Raw genomic sequence first — 19,717 nt, 5'->3', positions numbered from 1 at the left:
ATGTCTTCAAAACGCCAGATCCACGTGTCTGGAGACCTGGGAGAAGGCAGCATCTAATTTGAGACTTTAATTCCAAATGCATGCCGGGTCCTCTGAAAATGGGAATCTTCTTTTAAGGGATCTAGAAAAGAAGGGCTCTCTCTCATCCTGCCACTCCTTTTTAACTGTTTCCATCAGTACCTCGTGTACTGGAAACACCCTTCTCTTTTGTTCCCCTATACCCAAGTACATTTGGTCATGAAGGGTCAGGGGTTTCTTATCCGCATGGATACCAAGGGTTGTATAAATAGCTTTTAAGAGGTCGTCTACCTCCTCAAGGGAGAATTTATATCTGGAGGTTTTCCTGGACCCCCCTGTCCTGGTCCTCCCCCTCTGAACCCTCCTGGGAATCGGAAGAGGAACTGTCTGGAAGTCCCTTTCCTGTCCCTGAAGGGCCTGCAACCTGTCGTAGCATGTTGAACCGGAGCAGAACTTTGTGCTAGAGGTGGGGTTGTATCCTGGGGAGCTGGACCCGTGGGATGCTGAAACTTTTCAAACAGGGATCTAAATGAAGAGAAGGTGGACGAGAGCTCTTTGACTGAAGCTGCTAGTCCTGACTCCTGTTCAGATTCCCTTTCCTTAACAAGGGAGTCTATACAGTCTCTGCACAACACCTTTGTCCAAGATTCCCCTAAAATGTCCCTACAGGAGGCACACTTCTTTTTAGAGCTATGCGTGGACTTATTTTTTTCTGTAGCTTTCTGAAATATAAGTAAAAAAGGAAAAAACAGAAAGAGAAAAAAGTAATTACAAAGATCAGGATACAACCCTGGGAGTGCACTAGACCCCACTTTAAATGCAGGGATCTGAGCCTCCCCCCCCCCGGCCACCCTGAGGGTCTGCCCCCCCCCTAGATAGAGAGTACCCCTCCCCAGGGTGCTCTTACCTTAGGAATGCTGGAGGTAGTGTCTGTTGGTTGAGCATCAGCTTCCGACATGACTGCAGGTGGCTGCTTACTACCGAGTCTCACGCTGCCTGTGCGTGTTCCCGACTCGTCTCCAGCTTGTGCCCGGCCCTCCTATCAGCTCCAGGACCCGGAACTGGAAGTCGATCGTATTCGAGGTCAAGCCTTCGTTTCCGCCAGATACGACGTCACTCGTCGTTCGGCCTGCTCGGTACCAAGAAAAAAAAAAAAAAAAAGGAGGTCTGTACAGGGAAATCCGAACGGCTTGCCAGCTGCGTCCCTGTAGACGCGATAGGAGTCCCCCACGCCCTGAAGCCGCGCTCGACTAGGAAGGGGTGGCAATACCTGGTGAGGTAAGTAAGCCGAACGTCAATTCGAATGGCTCGAACCCACTTTCTCCTCATGAAGCCCCTGCTTACTCTAATAGGGTTCTTGACGAAAAAATGGCCACAGCCTCCCTGACTGACCGGCCTGGTCCCTGCACAGTGTCTTCCCGCCGGAGGAAACACTAATAACTGAGGTCCGGCAGGGGAAGTGAGAATTTATGGGCTGGCGCAGTGTTTCCAGAGGAAGAGGAGGAGACTATCTCTCATAGTGGCTGTCCTGAAAGACGATTAGGGAAATTTCATTTGGGTACAGTGTTGCATGACTGAGTAATTGTCATTCAAATTGTGAGAGCACAGAAAGCTGAAAAATGCTGTGGTCAAGTGGTTAATACTGCTTTAAGTTTAAACCATTTATGTTTAACCACTTAACCGGGCCATAGCCGAATGACGGCTACAGGGCGGTTGTTTAACTCTGAGAGGCCGTCATATGACGTCCTCCCAGAATTCCGCTCTTGCGCGCCCCCTGGGGCGTGCACTCGAGAGCATCCGTGACCGCCGGCATCACGGATCACGATCGCTCCGTCAAATCGATCACTTGTAAACAAACCGGCCTCATGTTATGACGGTTCTCCTTCCACTCTCTGTACCGATCGGTACAGCAGAGGGGGAAGAGATCAGTGTCAGCAGCGCTGTGGGCTGGATCTGCAGTGCCTACAGTGCTGCTCACTGAAAATTAACCCCTCAATACCCTGCCAATACTCTGCAATAGACTGCCAATACCCTGCCAATACTCTGCAATACCCTGCCAATACTCTGCAATACCCTGCCAATACTCTGCAATACCCTGCCAATACTCTGCAATACCCTGCCAATACTCTGCAATACCCTGCCATTTTTAAAAAAAAAATTATTTCAGGCTTTCCAGCCTAGAGGTGAGATGTGGGGTCTTATTGACCCCATATCTCACTGTAAAGAGGACCTTTCATGCCATATTCCTATTACAAGGGATGTTTACATTCCTTGTAATAGGAATAAAAGTGATCAAAAAATTTATTTTTGGGGAAAAAAAAATATGTCAAACTCAAATAAAGTAAAATGAACAATAAAAAAAAAAATAAAAATGTAAAGCGCCCCGGTCCCCATGTGCTCGCATGCAGAAGCAAACACATACGTAAGTCCCGCCCACATATGAAAATGGTGTTCAAACCACACATGTGAGGTATCGCTGCGAGAGCAATCATTTTGGCCCTAGACCTCCTCTGTAATTCAAAACATGTAATCGGGAAAAAAAAAAATTAAAGCGTCGTCTATGGGGATTTTTAAGTAGCGACGTTTGGCGCCATTCCACGAGCATGTGCAATTTTGAAGAGCGACATGTTGTTAGGTATCTATTTACTCGGCGTAACTTCATCTTTCACATTATGCAAAAGCATTGGGCTAACTTTACAGTTTTTTTTTTAAGCACAAAACTTTTCTTTCCAAAAAAAAAAAAAAATTGCTGCGCAAATACCGTGCGTGATAAAAAGTTGCAACGACCACCATTGTATTCTCTAGGTTCTTTGCTAAAAAAACATATATAATGTTTTGGGATTCGATGTAATTTTCTAGCAAATAAACAATGATTTTTACATGTAGGAGAGAAATGTCAGAATTGGCCTGGGCGCTCCAGAACGCCTGATGGTGCTCCCTGCATGTTGGGCCTCTGTATGTGGCCACGCTGTGTAAAAGTCTCACACATGTGGTATCGCCATACTCGGGAGTAATAGCAGAATGTGTTTTGGGGTGTAATTTGTGGTATGCATACGCTGTGTGTGAGAAATAACCTGATAATATGACAATTTTGTGAAAAAAAATAAAAAATCTTGATTTCGCTAAAAATTGTAGGAAAAAATAACTTAAAAAAACTCATCATGCCTCTTACTAAATACCTGGAATGTCTTCTTTCCAAAAAGGGGTCATTTGGGGGGTATTTGTACTTTTCTGGCATGTTAGTGTCTCAAGAAATGAGATAGGCCGTCAGTACTTCAGGTGTGATCAATTTTCAGATATTGGCACCATAGCTTGTGGACTCTATAACTTTCACAAAGACCAAATAATATCCACCAATTTGTACTTATTTTTACCAAAGATATGTAGTAGTATAAATTTTGGCCAAAAATAAACGGTGATTAAATACCACCAAAAGAAAGCTCTATTTGTGTGAAAAAAAGGACAAAAATTTCACATGGGTACAGTGTTGCATGACTGAGTAATTGTCATTCAAAATGTGAGAGCACAGAAAGCTGAAAATTGGTCTGGTTATTAAGGGTGTTTAAATGCCCAGTGGTCAAGTGGTTAACCACTTGAGACCCGCGCTATAGCCGAATGAGGGCTACAGCGCGGATCTCCTTTTCCGGGACTACGTCTATTGACGTAGTTCCGTGCACGAGCGGCCTGAGCGCTCTGTGATCGGCGAGTCTATGAGACTCGCCTGATCACCGATCAGAGCAAGGGGTCGATCCCGACCCCTTATCACGTGATCAGCTGTCAGCCAATGACAGCTGATCATGTGATATAACGGTAATCGGCTATTATTCCTCCTCGCACTGACAGCGCGAGGAGAAAAAAAAAAAAAAAGAGCCGATCACCGGCGGCCGTGATCGGGACATCAGTCCCGATCACGGCCAGCCCTGCCAGTGCCCACCTGCCCCCTCATCAATAAAGATGATTAAAAAATAAGTGCCCCCCGTCAGTGCCACCCAGCAATGCCCACAGTGCCACCAAGCAGTGCCCACAATCTGCCTCAACAAAGGTGCTGCACCCCAGTGCCACATATCCGTGCCCATCAGTGTCATCTACCAGTGCCCAGCAGTGCCGCCCATCAGTGCCCAGCAGTGCCACCTATCAGTGCCCATCAGTCCCATCTATCAGTGGTACCTATCAGTCCCCTCGCTTCCAACTCTGAGTGGGGTCTTCATTTCAGGGCATAGGTGAATTTGTTTAAGATTGACAGGTATTGTTTTATATTTATCATTGGTTGAACTTTTTGAGACAGGAGGGCTTTGGTGGGGATCTAGGAAGTGTTTTCTCAACATGACCAGCTCCATTAACTCTTGTTATATATTTTTTCTACAGCAAATTCTCTTACTTGTTTTTACAAATAAAATATTTCTCCTTCCATCAACCATTGGCTCCCCTGAAGAAGCCTAATAGTAGGCGAAACATGTCGGGAATTTAACATCTGAACCGCCAAGAATTTGGTTATTTAAATTAAATGATGGACGTTGTACATTGTTTGTATGAAAATTAATATCTGTTGTTTTCTAATTTTGTATTCATTGACCTTATTTGGGCCATTTTTAGCATATTCAATAAAATATCCCTTTTAAATAAATTCTATGTTCCTCACTAATATCAGCACCGCAACAGTCCCATTTACCCCTTTCCGTTCCTTTTTAATGATTTTTATTTTATTTTTTGCATTTTTTTTGTTTGTTTAGCAAAAAATAAAACTCCCAGCTGTAATTAAATACCACCAAAAGAAAGCTCTATTTGTGGGAAAAAAATGATAAAAATTTCATTTGGGTACAGTGTTGTATGCCCGCGCAATTGTCATTCAAAGTGCATCAGCGCTGAAAGCTGAAAATTGGTCTGGGACTGAGGGGGGTTTAAGTGCCCAGTAAGCAAGTGGTTAATGCCAGAGTCAGTTTAAAACATGCATGACTCTTTTCTACATAATTTTATCACATAACAGACATAACTGCATAGACATTTGTTCTGTCAGAATGCTAGAAAAAAATCAATGTTAATCAAATGATCAGAAAGTGCTTGCTATCAAAAGCAGTCTCTGTTCAGGCAGCAGCAGTTGCCTGACTACAGTGGTGCTGCTGAGCACACTGGAGATTCCCCCACCTATGCTATTAGCGTGGATTCAGGGAATCAAGAGATTTTTTCTGTTGCTTGTGGGCTAAATGGCCAAAAGTTGAACCATCTATGCAGATACTCTCATGTATTCTATTGTATATACAAAAATGTGTGAATGGAGCAAAGTTCACAAATCACTCTGTGCACACTACAATCAGCCTGACCTAGGGGTGATCAGATTATGACTGCAGGAATGGCAGCCCTCACATTGGCATGGGCAGCTAGAACCTGTAGAAGATCTGATTAGGGGTCGCCAGAGCTGGCCATAGATAGATTATTGGCCAGTTCAGCTGGCCAAGACTCGATCCATCTATGGGCACGCTGGTTGTACTGAAGTCTATCCATTGATCGACTTCAGTATAACCGTCCTGTCTGGGTTTTTTTTTGCCTGATCACTGCTGGCGGCTATGATCATTCTGCTGGCGGCTATCATTCTGCTTATGGGGAAGGCTCTCAGTTGGCAGAACACAATAGCACTGCAGGGGGGGGATTCCCCCATCAACACTGATCGTGATGATGGGGGAATCAGGCTTTTCTGCAACCAATGGTGGAAGGAAAGAAGATTGCATAATCTATGGGCTGCTTTAGAGAGACAAGGGGTTTTTGAATTACCCAAGCTGGTTATCTCCACTGCGGGCTCTCTCATATTTCAGCTCCACTGGAAGGGCTTGTTCAGGTACATCCTGATCATCTGTGCTGTCCTTCTTCTGGCTACTGTCCTGCTGTGCCAGTGTCACCTTCTCCTGTAGCTGGTCCTTCTGTGCCAGGGGCCTCCTCTCCTGTGGTTTCTTCTGGGCCAGGGCCTCCCTCTCCTGTAACCGGTCCTTTTGTGCCAGGGTCCTCTTCTCCTGTGGATGCCTCTGGTCCTTCTTTGTTGGGGTTCCCCACTCCTGTGGATGCCTCTGATCTTTCTGATATAGGGTTCCCCTGTCCTGTGGATACCTCTGGCCCTTCTGAGTTGGGGTTCCCCACTCCTGTGGATGCCTCTGGTCTTTCTGAGTAGGGGTTCCCCTGTCCTGTGGATACCTCTGGCCCTTCTGAGTTGGGGTTCCCCACTCCTGTGGATGCCTCTGGTCTTTCTGAGTAGGGGTTCCCCTGTCCTGGGGATACCTCTGGTCCTTCTGAGTTGGGGTTCCCCACTCCTGTGGATGGCTCTGGTCTTTCTGGGTAGGGGTTCCCCTGTCCTGGGGATACCTCTGGTCCTTCTGAGTTGGGGTTCCCCACTCCCGTGGATGCCTCTGGTCCTTCTGAGTTGGGGATCCCCTGTCCTGTAGCTGCTCCTTGCGAGGCCTCGGCTCTTTGCCCGGGGGAATGACCCTTACCGGACTCCTCCTCAGGGCCCGCACATCCCGCCTCACCTGTATATTCCCGGATACCTGAACTAAGTTCAGCCGGCTACAGCGCAGCATGCTTCTCACGAGCGCCGCCATCATTGCCCCCTACTGACCTGTCGCACCAAGTGACGTCAAACGAAGCACAGGGGGCCGCCATGTTGTGGTTGGCAGAGCGGGCTTTACACACATTATGGTTTTAGTTCACGCATGGTCTGGCGTCCACCTCCAACTCCATGGTGACAAGCCGTGTCGTCATCAAAAGGCGCAGGCTGTCAGAGTGTGCCTGTGGTGGCAGGAAAGATGGGAGGTAGGAGAGCTCTGCACTATGTCCTGAAGATCGGGGACAGGGGCCAGACGGCTCGCTTCTTCCGAGACGTCCTGGGGATGAAGGTGAGGGGATGATGGGCTGTGTCTTGTATACCTCCTCTAGGGTGCTATACATGTCCTGACAAAGCTTGTCCTTATGAGGTGGAGATCAGTTTGAAGGTAATAGGGCTCTGTCTATGTGGGAGAGATGAAGCAGGGGTTTGCAATACATTTCAGGTCTTGTGCCAATTCCAAAACTCTGCAATGTTTTCGTTGTCAGTACCAATGCACCCAACAAATTGTGGCACAGTGGTGTAGTGGTTAGCACTCTCACCTAGCAGTAAGAAGGATCACTGGTTCTAATCCCAACCAGGACTCTACCTGCCTGGAGTTTGCATGTTCTCCCTGTGCCTGCGTGGGTTTCCTCCGGGTACTCCGGTTTTCTCCCACAATCCAAAGACATGCAGGTAGGTTAATTGGCTTCTGTCCAAAATTGGCCCTAGTATATAAATGGGGACCTTAGATTGTGGGCTACTTGACAGTAGGGACCGATGTATGCAATGTACAGGGATAGGGACAAATGTAGACACTCACTCAGGTTGAACTGGATGGACTGGTGTCTTTATTCAACCTTACTAACTATGAAACTACTATGAAATTCACGTAGTCCTTATATTTGATGCCTATACTATATGTAGCTATTGATGTGACAAATGAATAAAGAAGTACAGCCATATCGGTTATAATGAAAGTGGAGGTGAATAAGACTTCTTCTAGGTTGGAGGAAACTGTTGATTGTGTCTGACATTAAATTGTAAAACAAATGGCAAGGTGATGGATATCTATTTGTGGCCTGCGGTTTATAAACAACACTGGAGAATGAATGCTGACCATACACTGTGATGCACCCCCTTTTACCCAGCCTGGGTGCCTCCGCCACGATACAGCTTTCTCCACTCTGGAACCAGGTATTCTAGCTGAAAATTGTACCCAATAGCTAGATGACACTAGCTGCAAACTGGAACTCTTTATTGAATACCACACACAGTCTGATAGGAGCTTGATCACATTATCCTAAACAAAGCAGACTTTAAACTGTAATATCAGTACATCTAATGAGCAGCTAACATAAACATCCCACAATGGTTCAGTAATTAGGATGAGCTCCGGCGTGTTCGCACAGCCCACGTGCAGAGCTCAGGAAATGTCTCACTGCCTGTGATTAGCGCAGCGCAGTGCCGACTTCCTGGTGGGCGCTGCACATGGGCTGTGCGAACACACCAGTGCCCATCCTTATTCAGTAACTAGGTAAAGTGGACTAATCACATCTCCAAGAGGGTTCGCAGAAAGACCGAAACAATAGGTGACTCAATTAACAATGGGAATTCACACCTAGGAGTGAAACACCTCCCAAAGACTAGACCCAGCCCTCAAAAACCAGTGCCAATAGTCATTAGACCAGAGGCTACCATGCAGTCCCCTCCAAAAGCCCCAATCCCGGTTGGGTCTGTCACATACACAACACACAATTTTGCACTTGCCTACTCACATTTTGCGAGTGAAAAATGAGGGCTGGCGAGCCTGGACTACCTTGGTGGATGGGGGGTGAGCACTGCCGGTTGAATGGGAGCCGTTCTCTCTCAGGCAGGGAAGGAGAGGCAGATTTGAGCTTGCCGTTCATCAGAGAGCGGGGATTGCCCACTGTAATAGCTTTCATTTGAATTGCTGGGTTATCGGTGCCACTCACCATCGCATACAGCCTTGCCTCCTTGCCCGGTGCTGCTCACATCACACAGTCCCGCCTCCTCGCCCGGCGCATTTGATAGACAGAACACCAGTCCGGGAGGTGGGGCTGTGTGATGTGAGTAGCGCTGGGCAAGGAGGCGCGGCTGTACGTGACGGTAAGCGGCACCAGGGACCCAGCAATTCAAATGAAAGCTGTTACAGTGGGCAATCCCCATTATCTGAATATCAACTCTTCCTTCGCATGGGTGAGGCTGTACTGACGGGCACAGACGAGGCTATGCTCATGGGAACTGATAAAGTTGTTAATATTTATTTTTGTAACTTAATTCTGCATACAACATTTAAGTGTCATTTCATGAGATAATTTAATGAGGGCATGTTTAGGATAAGGGTTGGGTTGGGAAACTGGTGGCAAGTAACTCTTATGGCCTGGTTAATAGCTCAGGTCTTGAAATTTTGAGCCCTGACATTCACATTTTTAGTTTCTTTTGATCAGCTAGTCAGAGGGATTCCCCCAACCACACTTTTGAGGTGGCTGGTAGAATCCGCACGCAGCATTATTGTGTTCTGACAGTGGGGGCTCCTCCCACTGTTAGACCCCATACACACCATTCGATTTTCTGTGGATTTTTGTCTTCAGATTTACCAAAACCCTGTAGTACAAGGGCCTGGCTGATTGCATACACATTGAAACTCTTAAGGTTTGACCTTATATTATATGTTTTTGGTAAACCTGAAGACAAAAATCTGCAGAAAATCTAATAGTGTGTATGGGGTCTTAGAATACACAGCCGATTGGCCGCATGCACTGAAAATTACATTTTTCCAACAATCCTGTTCGAGAGGCGCTGATCACTAGGTTGACTCCTCTCAAGCAGGAACAGCCGTAGGTGGATCAAAATTCAGTCTGTTCAGCAGAGACCATCCATCAATGGACAGCTTAAAGCGGAACTACACTCCTCTCGGCTATAGCAATGCGGCATCCCAGAGCTCTTTGCCCAGCTGCTGATATCTTTGGGCAGCCAGCTTCCAGGTCTCGATCTCTGTATGCTTTCATTAGCTGGGCAAGGATGACTTCACTACCTCGCATGCGCAGGAGTTCAGTCAGATTTGGCATTGCCAAATTTTTACAGTGAGCTGCACATGTGTGGCTTGCTGTACAAGGGCAGACAGGCAGGAAGATAACTTTAATGCAGAAGAGACAAAGCATGTATTTTCTTGATTAAAATTCCTGCCTGTTTGCCCTTTTTTTTTATTTTAACCCTAAAGTTCCACTTTAAAGCACCAGCGTCCAGTGCGCCTGGTAAATGTCTGTGATGAAGCTGGCATTGGATAGACAAAAAGACAGACCTGATCAGAGTGGCGCGGTGTCTTAATTGCAATGATCACAAATGTAAACACAGCTCATCCTTCACCCTCTGCTGCTGATCCTTTTATTCTTCCACAGTTATACAGCCTTGTCCTGGAAGTCAAAGTACTCCCAATGACTACCAGTAAAAGTTGGGGTACACCAACCACCACTGAGCACAGCACATTGGCTACCGTTGTTAGAAAACACCACTATTCTCCAGTGTTATGGGACACTCACCACTGATTACCAAGCACATAAGTACCATAAGGGGGCACTAAACGCAGACCACTGAAATCCACAAGCCATTCCACATTACTTAGTCTTTACCCCTGCACTCTCAGGCTTTTTAGGGCCTATAGAAATGCAATACATAATTTTTATTTATTTTTTTCAGTCTGTCTATAGACCAAGATCTGGCACTATGTTTATGTATTGTTCTTTTAATGGAGTGTGGTAATGCCCTCTCTGACATACAATGTTGATATCGCAGGAGGGATTACTATCCTCCAAAAGATTCAGTGTGAGATCGAGTACAGTGTCACGTGGGGGTGGGGGGGAGGCTGGGGGGCAACTGCAAGAAACAGTAAAATTCCTGGACAGGAAATTGGGCGGGGGAGTAAGAAGATGACAGCACTGGATCCACTAGACTTTTTAGTATGGTATCATACTGTAGTACAAGAACTCCACCAAAGGTAAGGGGGTGGGGGGAGAAAGTATATTTGCTTGGGAGGGTGAAATTCCTAAAGAACTGATACTTGATACATTTCCAACTTATTCAAATATCTTCCCTACCTGTAAAACTTGGGTAGAGAAATTCACAGGAGAGATACCTGTGACAGTTCTGTCAGACTTGTGTCATATAAACCTTACCATAAAGTACGTGAATCTGTCCCAAGTGCCGCCAATTGTCGCACTACCACAAGACAGATTTCTAATAATTATCTACAAGACTCTTTATGAATTCCAGGGTATATGTGCATGATAGGAGTTTCAGTTCCAAAGGCTGCTAAGGCTGATCTACAATTACTTATCATATTAGAGACTGCAGTGTTGTATAACAAGGAAGCTGGCCTAATTCCAGTGTGCCAACCACACCCAGACTCGGTCAGAAGGCTGATCATAACTCATTGGTGAGCTAATTCTCTATTCTGTGTTTGTCACTGAACTTGTGTTGCACACATTTGGGTGGTGCGGTTTCCTCAACTAATGCTTGTACCATTAGTAGATTCATTGTAAATAAAAAGAATCCACACGTGACTTAAAGCGGTGTTCCGGCAAAATGTTTTTTTTTTTTTAAGTCAGCAGCTACAAATACTGCAGCTGCTGGCTTAAAATATGGATACTTACCTGTCCAGGGCCCCCGTGATGTCGGCACCTGAAGCTAATTTGTCCCTCGGGTGGAGGGGCCGCCATCTTCGTTAAGGTAATTATAAAGTGAAGCCTTGAGGCTGCACAGCCTGGTTCCCTCCTGCGCATGCGCAAGTCGTGCTGTGCGATCCCACTGGTCCCTGCTGTCTTATGGGACCTGTGTGTCTCCCAGAAGACAGTGGGGGGGGGGAGGGGGCTGGAAGAGGCGCTGGACACGGCGTAGATATCCGTGGATACTGTGGCTATTTTTTTCCCAGAAGTGGGAGCAAATACCTGGATTAGACAGGTATCTGCCCCCCCGAAATGTGACAAATGTGACACCGAAAAGCAAAAGTTCAATTTTTGGGTGGAACTCTGCTTTAAAGCAGGTCTATAGACAATATTTTAAAAGTATTTGAGAGAATAGGAACCCTTTTTGTTATGACTAATAAAAAAAAAAAAAAAAAAGTATTGGGACACCTGCCTTTACACCCACATGGTATCCCAGTCTTAGTTCATAGGGTTCAATACTGAGTTAGCCCACTCTTTGCAGCTATTACAGCTTCAACTCTTCTGGCAAGGCTGTCCACAAAGTTTTGGAGTGTGTCTATGGGAATGTTTGACCATTCTTCCAGAAGCGCATTTGTGAGGTTAGGCACTGATGTTGGATGAGAAGGCCTGGCTTGCAGTCTAATTCATCTCCTAAGGTGTTCTTTTGGGGTGAGGTTGGGACTCTGTGCAGGCCAGTCAAGTATCTCCACCCTAAACCCGCTCGTCCGTATCTTTATGGACCTTGCTTTGTGCAGTCATATTGGAACAGGAAGGGACCAACCCCAAACTGTTCCCACAAAGTTGGGAGCATGAAATTGACCAAAATGTCTTGGCATGCTGATGCCTTAAGAGTTTTCTGTGTAGGAACTTGACTGGCCTGCACGCAGTCCTGACCTCCACCTGATAGAACACCTTTGGGATGAATTAGAGTGGAGACTATGAGCCAGGCCCTTCTTTCCAACGTCAGTGCCTAAACTCTCAAATACGCTTCTGGAAGAATGGTAAAACGTTCCCATAGACGCACTTCTAAACCTTGTAGACAGCCTTCCCAGAAGAGTTGAAGCTGTTATAGCTGCAAAGGGTGGGCCAACTCAATATTGAACCCTGCTTACTAAGACTGGGATGCCGTTAAAGTTCATGTGGGTGTAAAGGCAGGCATCCCAATACTTTTGGTGTGTATCTATCTCCATCTCCCTCACATTTTTGTAGATATCTTTCTTTTCATGTGACGACACTGAAGAAATGACACTGCTACAATGTAAAGTACAGCAATGTAAAGTGAGTGTACAGCTTGTATAACAGTATTTGCTGTTCCCTCAAAATACCTCAACACACAGCCAATAATGTCTAAACCACTGGCAACAAAAGTGAGTTTACCCCTAAGTGAAAATGTCTCTAAATTGGGCTCAATTAGCCATACACCCCTCCCCCCCCGTATCATGCCATGTGACTCGTTAGTGTTACAAGGTCTCAGATGTGAATGGGTAGCAGGTGTGTTAAATTTGGTGTTATCGCTTTCCCTCTCTCATACTGGTCACTAGAAGTTCAACATAGCCCCTTCATGGCAAAGAACTCCTCATGAGGATCTGGGGAAACAAAAGAATTGTTGCTCTACATAAAGACCCTGAAACGGAGCTGCAGCACAGTGGCCAAGACCATACAGCGGTGTAACAGGACAGGTTCCACTCAGAACAGGCCTTGCCATGGTCAACCAAAGAAGATGAGTGCACATGCCCAGCGTCATATCTAGAGGTTGTCTTTCGGAAATTGTGGTATGAGTGCTGCCAGCATTCCTGCAAAGGTTGAAGGGGTGGGGGTCAGCCTGTTATTTCCAAGACCATACGCCACACACTGCATCAAATTGGTCTGCATGGCTGTCATCCCAGAAGGAAGTCTCTTCTAAAGATGATGCACAAGAAAGTCCACAAACGGTTTGCTAAAGACAAGGAGACTAAGAACATATATTACTGGTGAGACCAAGATAAACTTATTTGGTTCAGATGTTGTCAAGCGTGTGTGGAGGCAACCAGATGAGCTGTACAAAGACAAGTGTGTCTACCTACAGCCAAGCATGGTGGTGTGATTGTCATGGTCTGGGCCTGCATTGGTGCTGCTGGCACTGGGGAGCTACAGTTTATTGAGGGAACCATGAATGCCAATATGTACTGTGACATACTTAAGCAGAGCATGATCCCCTCCCTTCGGAGACTGTGCCGCAGAGCAGTATTCCAACATAACGACCCCAACACACACCTCCAAGACTACTGCTGCCTTGCTAAAGAAGCTGAGGGTAAAGGTGATGGACTGGCCAAGCATGTCTCCAGACCTAAACCCGATTGAGCATCTGGGGCATCCTCAAGCGGAAGGTAGAGGAGCGCAAGGTCTCTAACATCCACCAGCTCTGTGATGTCATTATGGAGGAGTTGAAGAGGACTCTAGTGGCAACCTGTGATTGTTTTGTTGAACTCCATGTCCAAGAGGGTTAAGGCAGTGCTGGAAATCAATGGTGGCCACGCAAAATATTGACACTTTGTGCCCAATTTGGACATTTTCCCTTAGGGGTGTGCTCACTTTTGTTGACAGCGATTTAGACATTTAATAGTTGTGTGTTGAGTTATTTTGAGGGGACAGCAATATTACATTGTTATACAAGCTGTACACTCACTACTTTACATTGTAGCAAAGTGTAATTTCTTCAGTGTTGTCACATGAAAATATATAATAAAAAATTTACAAAAATGTGAGGGGTGTACATTTGTGTGATTATATATAAATGAGAGGTTTTCTGTCCCTGCCCTACTCTAACTAGAGCAGTTGTGGACAGAGATGCACTCTTTTTAAAGGCATAGTTGCAAATGTTTTCATACAACTTTTACCCAGGATTCACACATTTTCCCAATTGAATTAATTTAGAATATGTAAACCAGGGATGCACCAATACCATTTTTTATATATTATATTTCCTTTTTTTTTTTTTTTTTTTTTGTGATACCTACTGCAACTTTCTTGTTTATGCTTCAGCTGTCAGCAATGGTACAAAGCATTGAAAACCTACACTAGACCTACTGGTAACGGTATTTCTACAAACCTTCCAGCACTGCACACCTGAGGGATGAGGGCTCCTCTCTACAGGAAACGCAATCAATTGACAACTTTTTATAAGTCCCTGTCCTTCCCCCTTGATTCCCAGTTTGTAATAAAGTATTCCCGGACCAGTTTACAAGGAGAATCATGCCACATAGGTACTAGGCCACCTAGTGTTCAGCTAATTTTCCCTCCACATAGGATGGGAAATAGGCCTGCCGTCCTGGAAGGTTTGTAGAAATACCATTACCGGTAAGTCTTTATGTAGGTTTTCACCTATCGCCTTCCAGGACGGCACACCTGAGATGATAATCAAGTAAACACAGGCCTACTTCAGAGTGGGACCACTGCCTGTAGGACCTTCTGGCCCGAAGGTCAAGTCTTGCTGTGACAACACTTCCATGCGGTAGGGCTTCAGGAACGTATCCTGACTGGACCAGGTGGCCACGCTGTGGATTTGTTCCCAGGAGGCCCCTCCTTTTTCAGCCAAGGAAGTTGCTAGTGACCTGGTTGAATGGGTCTTCACCTTTTGCTGGTGCTGGGACTCCAGAACACTCATAAGCTAGGGAGATGGTTCCCTTGATCCATCTTGAGACTGAGGCTTTAGAAGGTGATTGGATCTCCTAAACTCTTTTTTGTTCTGTGTAAATGGGTAAGGCGACAGCTTCTTACGTCAAAGAAATTACATGTATTTTCTTTTTCCTTTATCACAAGAAGACAGCAATGTTTTATATCTTGTGTTTTATGAAATAGGGATGCTACCTTTTTGGTAGATACAAATGGTCTGGCCTGAGGGTGACTCTATCTGGCTGTATCAATGGGAAGGCCCTTGTAGATCTCCAACCCTTCTGGCTGTGGTATTTGCTAACAGAAATTATATTTTTAAGGTTAGAAACTTAAAAGGAACCTCCCTCTATAAGTTCAAATGGGTGTTTAGATAATACCTTTGAATACCCTTGTCAAGTCACATGGTAGTAAACTGCCTTTTGGAGACGAGAAAAATTCTTTCCCTGGGCAGCAAGAATCGTTTAATGTGGTCTTCATTTGCCAGTCTTCTATCAAGATAGACTGAGAGGGCTGCTATCTGTACCCGAAGGGTGCTGACCACTAGGCCCCTGTCTACTCCGGTTATCCTGGACTTTCTCCAGGACGGAACAGTGGTTGGGGTCATCTGTTTTTCTTTGCCCCAGGAACAGAAAGTTTTCCAAATTTTTGAGTACCTTTTTTTTTTTTTTTTTTGTCACTGGTTTTCTGCTCAGAAGGAGGGTACTTATCACTCCTGAGCAGCCCTTACGTTTTAGGATCTGGCGCTCCCTAGCCAGGCCATCAGCTGGAAAAATTCCAGCCTTGGGTATAGTACTGGCTCCTGCCTGAGAAGATTCAGCCTGTTCAGGAGCTTCATTGGCTCACTGCCACTGCCATGGAACTTAAGCTTGCGAACCAAGCTCTCCTTGGCCACCAGGGTGCTATCAGGAGGAGCTGGCCTAGGGACTGGCTGAACCTCCTGAAGAACCTGCGGAATCAGTGCTAGGGGTAGGAAGGCGTATGCCAACCTGCACCCCCAGGTCTGAGTCAGGGCATCTAAGCCTTCTGACTCCCTCTCTTGGGAAATGGAGAAATCTCTCTTTACCGTCCTGTTCTGCTGGTTGGCAAACAAATCTATTTCTGGATTTCCGAAGCGCTGCACCAGGGTTTGAAATACCTTGGGGTTCAGTTCCCATTCCCCCTGCCTTATTGGCTGACGGTTGAGGAAGTCCACCTCGGTGTTGCTTTTTCTCTTTATGCAGACAGCTGATATGGAGACAACTTCCCCTCGGCCCAGTCCAGGATCTCCTTGGCTAATTCTAGAAGGGGTCTGGACCTGGTGCCCCCCTGGTGACTCAAGTAGGCTACAAAAGTGGCATTGTTGGAGCTTACCTGAGCCTCCTTGCTCATGATGCTTTCTTGAAAGGCTTTCAGGGCCTCCCCCACCACTTTGAGCTCCCTGTAGTTGGATGACATTCGACCCAGTGAGCCATTTCATTGAGCTTGGGCTTTCTCCACTTCCCAGGCCTTAATCCAGACAGCTCTTCTAGCTAGACTCAACTGCGGCATCTGCAAGGTATGCAACAGCTTTTCCTATCACTGATAGGGGGGTCAAGGATGTAGTGGATAAACTCGCTATACGCTTTTGCTTTTCTCTCAGTATAATGCATCTTACCTATCACTCTTTCCCGCATACCCCCAAGTAAACAGACATGACCAAAGCTTACGTCCTCATCTCAGTACCATTGCACGACTGCCTCCACCGAGCACCGCACTTTGCTTTTGTTGTCGATGAATAAAAAAACCATGACAAACAGGAAGTCTTGGCCCATATAGCCAATCGCCTCCTCCATGGGAAATGACCTCACAGGATATAAATGTCAAATCCTTCCAACAGGATCAGTTTATACAATAACCAATGAATAAGGACTAGGGGGGTAAGGTGATTGGTGAGGCCCAGCCTGTCCTGGCTGGCCCAGTAATTCTCAGACCCCTTAGCAGCCAGGGCCTCTCACCCAATTCCCCCCCCATCTTTCCAAGGGGGGTTTCTACTCACTGGGCCCTGACCTGGATCTGCCTGCAGTTGTTGTCACCATCCCTTCCTCCTGTTCCATGAGGAGGTTGCCTCAGTCCTGGGCTGCTGGTACTGCTTGTGGGGCTAGTACAGCGAGCCATCCGCCGCCTTGCTCTGTCTCTCTGCGCTGCTCTCCATGCTGTTCTTCTGGCGTTTTTAGCACTTCCAGGTCGCACTGTTCCTCCAGTGCCACCCATTTCCTGTGAGGCGGCCATGTACCAGAGTGAAAGAAACGGGGGGGGGGGGGGGGGTGCAGGCACCTCTCTAAGTGTAGTATTTAAAACGGTATCATTTATTGCAGAAGATTAAAAATCCTTAAGATGTTAGTGGGAGTCATGCTTGTCATAAGTATGTAGTTCTAGCAGTTCTACTGTGTCCGACAGTCTCATCGCACGATCCAGGTAGCTGGGAAAGGTTCTGATGTGATTTTGTGCTGAATAGCTGTACTTTCAGGAAAAGGAAACCAGAAAGTAGTCAGCTCCAAGCTGTCCAGTTTTAACTGGAAGAGGAAATAACATACCAGCAGGGGACGGGAGGAAGGAGTCAGGACTATCTCTGTAGAATGAGAGGCTACGCACTCACAGCTCCTTCTACTGGCTCAGAGCGCGTAGCCTTTCATTCTACAGAGACAGTCCTGACCCTTTCCTCCCGCCCCCTGCTGGTGACATTTCCTCTTCTGGTTCAAGCTGGATAGCATGAAGCTGACTACTTCCTGGTTTTCCAGAATGTACAGCTATTCAGCAAGTTCCGTTGGAGGACCCCAGAAGTTGAGGATCGGGACCACTCTGTGCAAATAGAACTGCTGAGTAATGAAGGCTTACAACCCCCTTTAACCTAGAACTTGACAAGAACTGTGAACCTTAAGCAACATTTATTCTTGGACAGCAGTAATATCATCATACGTGCCATAAGACAACATTTTTGACATCTGAAAACAATTAAAATGTGTCAACATATAAAATATGTCCCTTCACTCCATTGCCTGAAATATGCAGCTGTCGGAGGTGTTGTGTAAAAACTGTGGGAGAGGGAACAGGTAGAGGTGTTTATTATTAGGCTGCTTATGAGCTAGCCTTTTTAAGCAATCTATGTAACTTGTGATTTACTTGAACTGTAAAATACTAAAAAATATCAATTTCTTTTCAGGTTCTAAGGCATGAAGAATTTGAAGAAGGATGCAAAGCTACTTGTAATGGGTACAACATGCTTACAGCACACCCCCTTCATAATATAAAGCATAAGATGAACCACAGAAAGGAAAGAAATGTCATGGAAGATCATTGTATTAATCAATAGTTACATTGGGAGTCGTAATAAATCATCTAAATTCAAAGCATATGGTAGTAGACTATTAGGTATTGCCTGAAGTTGTGATCTTGTGCAATAACTGTATAGCAACCAGATTTAATATGAGAAAGGAGCATTTATAGCTAAACTGCCTTCTTAAGAAAATCCAGCTGAGATCCTAAGCCCCGTTCACACATGAGCGATACTGCAGCATCAAATTTTATTTTTTTTGCAGATTTTTGTGCTGAGTCTTTGGAGCAGCGTTGTTGTTGTTGTTGTATAGGATTTATATAGCACCAACAGTTTACGCAGCACAGGGTAGACCGTACAAATACAATACACTAGGAATCAGATGGCCCTGCTCCTTTGGAGCTTACAATCTCAGAGGGAAGGTCAAGAGATACAAGGGTTAATAACTGCGGGGGATGTGGTGATTGTTCATTTTGAATGGGCCTCCCTCTGCTCCAAAAACATGCCAAAGAACCTCATGCACTGAATTTTGGCACTGAGCCAGGTGTGGTGTGTGTGTGTGTGTGTGTTTTGTCACATCACAATTGCTCCACAGGTGGGGTGCCATTAAGAAATAATGGCACTGAAAGCACGTTGCTCATTTTTATTGCGATTTTGGCATCGCAAGCACAATTGCGAAATTTGTCCCATGTTTCCAATGCTCTCAGGTGTGACCAGGCCTTACACATCCTGAGCTGTACAAAAACTCCAACATGCTTATGTGATTTCCTTCATCTGTCCCCGGAGGCGGCTTTGAGTCTCCTTAGACAGACAGAATCATTCAAGTGCGGATGACTTAATTGGATGAACATGCATGCATGTTGAAGACTCAAAGTGGTTGTAAACCTTGGACGTGAAATATGATCAAAGTATATCCCTCTGTAGTGTATACTTGTCTCAAATAAAAGCACAGAGTGTTATTTCAGTCTACTGCTTTGTTCCTCTGCTATCAGTATGAGTCACTTCTGACAAATATTCCTGACTCCAAGAGAAAAAAGGTGACAGGGGAGGAAGCTTCAGCACACAGCCTCTGCTCTGTGAAGGGGGGGGGGGGGGGGTCTCTTCCCTCCCAATCAGCTCTCAGCTCTCCTCTGCAGTGTGTAACTTCAGCTCACCACCTCCTTTTTTCTGAACTCTCAGACAAGCTTATGCATTTAGCACTTTGAACGACTGTAGAGGAGAGAAGACTGCAGTTAGATAGGAGGATATGTTTAATCTCTGTGAATACCTTAGGGTAATCCCTTCGCTGGGTGTATCTAAGGGTTTACAACCAGTTTAAGCAAATCTCAGTAGGCGCCAAACATTTTTACTACAATATACTGTATATTGACAAGACTCACAGCCAAATTGAAATCTGGTTGCTATGCTTTTTGTAGTACTTTATCAAATAAAATGTATCCTGTGCTTCTGCCCATGCTTGTCATGAGAGAA

The 19,717-nt window shown here is 45.8% G+C and overlaps 2 protein-coding genes across 3 annotated transcripts in view; one reads left to right on the top strand and one right to left on the bottom strand.

Annotated features, from left to right (window-relative positions):
- MRM3 (mitochondrial rRNA methyltransferase 3) overlaps positions 1-6,645 on the bottom strand; it is a 34,385-nt gene extending 27,740 nt beyond the window's left edge. Inside the window, exon 1 of the mRNA XM_077482295.1 lies at positions 5,785-6,645. Coding sequence (XP_077338421.1) covers positions 5,785-6,605 — 821 coding nt within the window. The 5' untranslated portion in view covers positions 6,606-6,645. The remainder of the gene's footprint in view (positions 1-5,784) is intronic.
- Positions 6,646-6,735: 90 nt separating this feature from the next.
- Positions 6,736-19,717, top strand: part of GLOD4 (glyoxalase domain containing 4) — a 46,948-nt gene continuing 33,966 nt past the window's right edge. Inside the window, exons 1-2 of one of the 2 annotated variants that reach the window (XM_077482297.1) lie at positions 6,736-6,896; positions 18,137-18,186. In XM_077482297.1, the coding sequence (XP_077338423.1) occupies positions 6,807-6,896; positions 18,137-18,186 (140 nt within the window). In that variant the 5' untranslated portion in view covers positions 6,736-6,806. The remainder of the gene's footprint in view (positions 6,897-18,136; positions 18,187-19,717) is intronic. The other variant, XM_077482296.1, reaches the window with a different exon arrangement.

The sequence above is a fragment of the Lithobates pipiens genome, unplaced genomic scaffold (assembly GCF_037356315.1).
Source record: "Lithobates pipiens isolate NorthernLeopardFrog02 unplaced genomic scaffold, aLitPip1_a1.2 Scaffold_16, whole genome shotgun sequence".
Taxonomy (NCBI): domain Eukaryota; kingdom Metazoa; phylum Chordata; class Amphibia; order Anura; family Ranidae; genus Lithobates; species Lithobates pipiens.
This window is presented reverse-complemented; position numbering and strand designations above follow the sequence as displayed.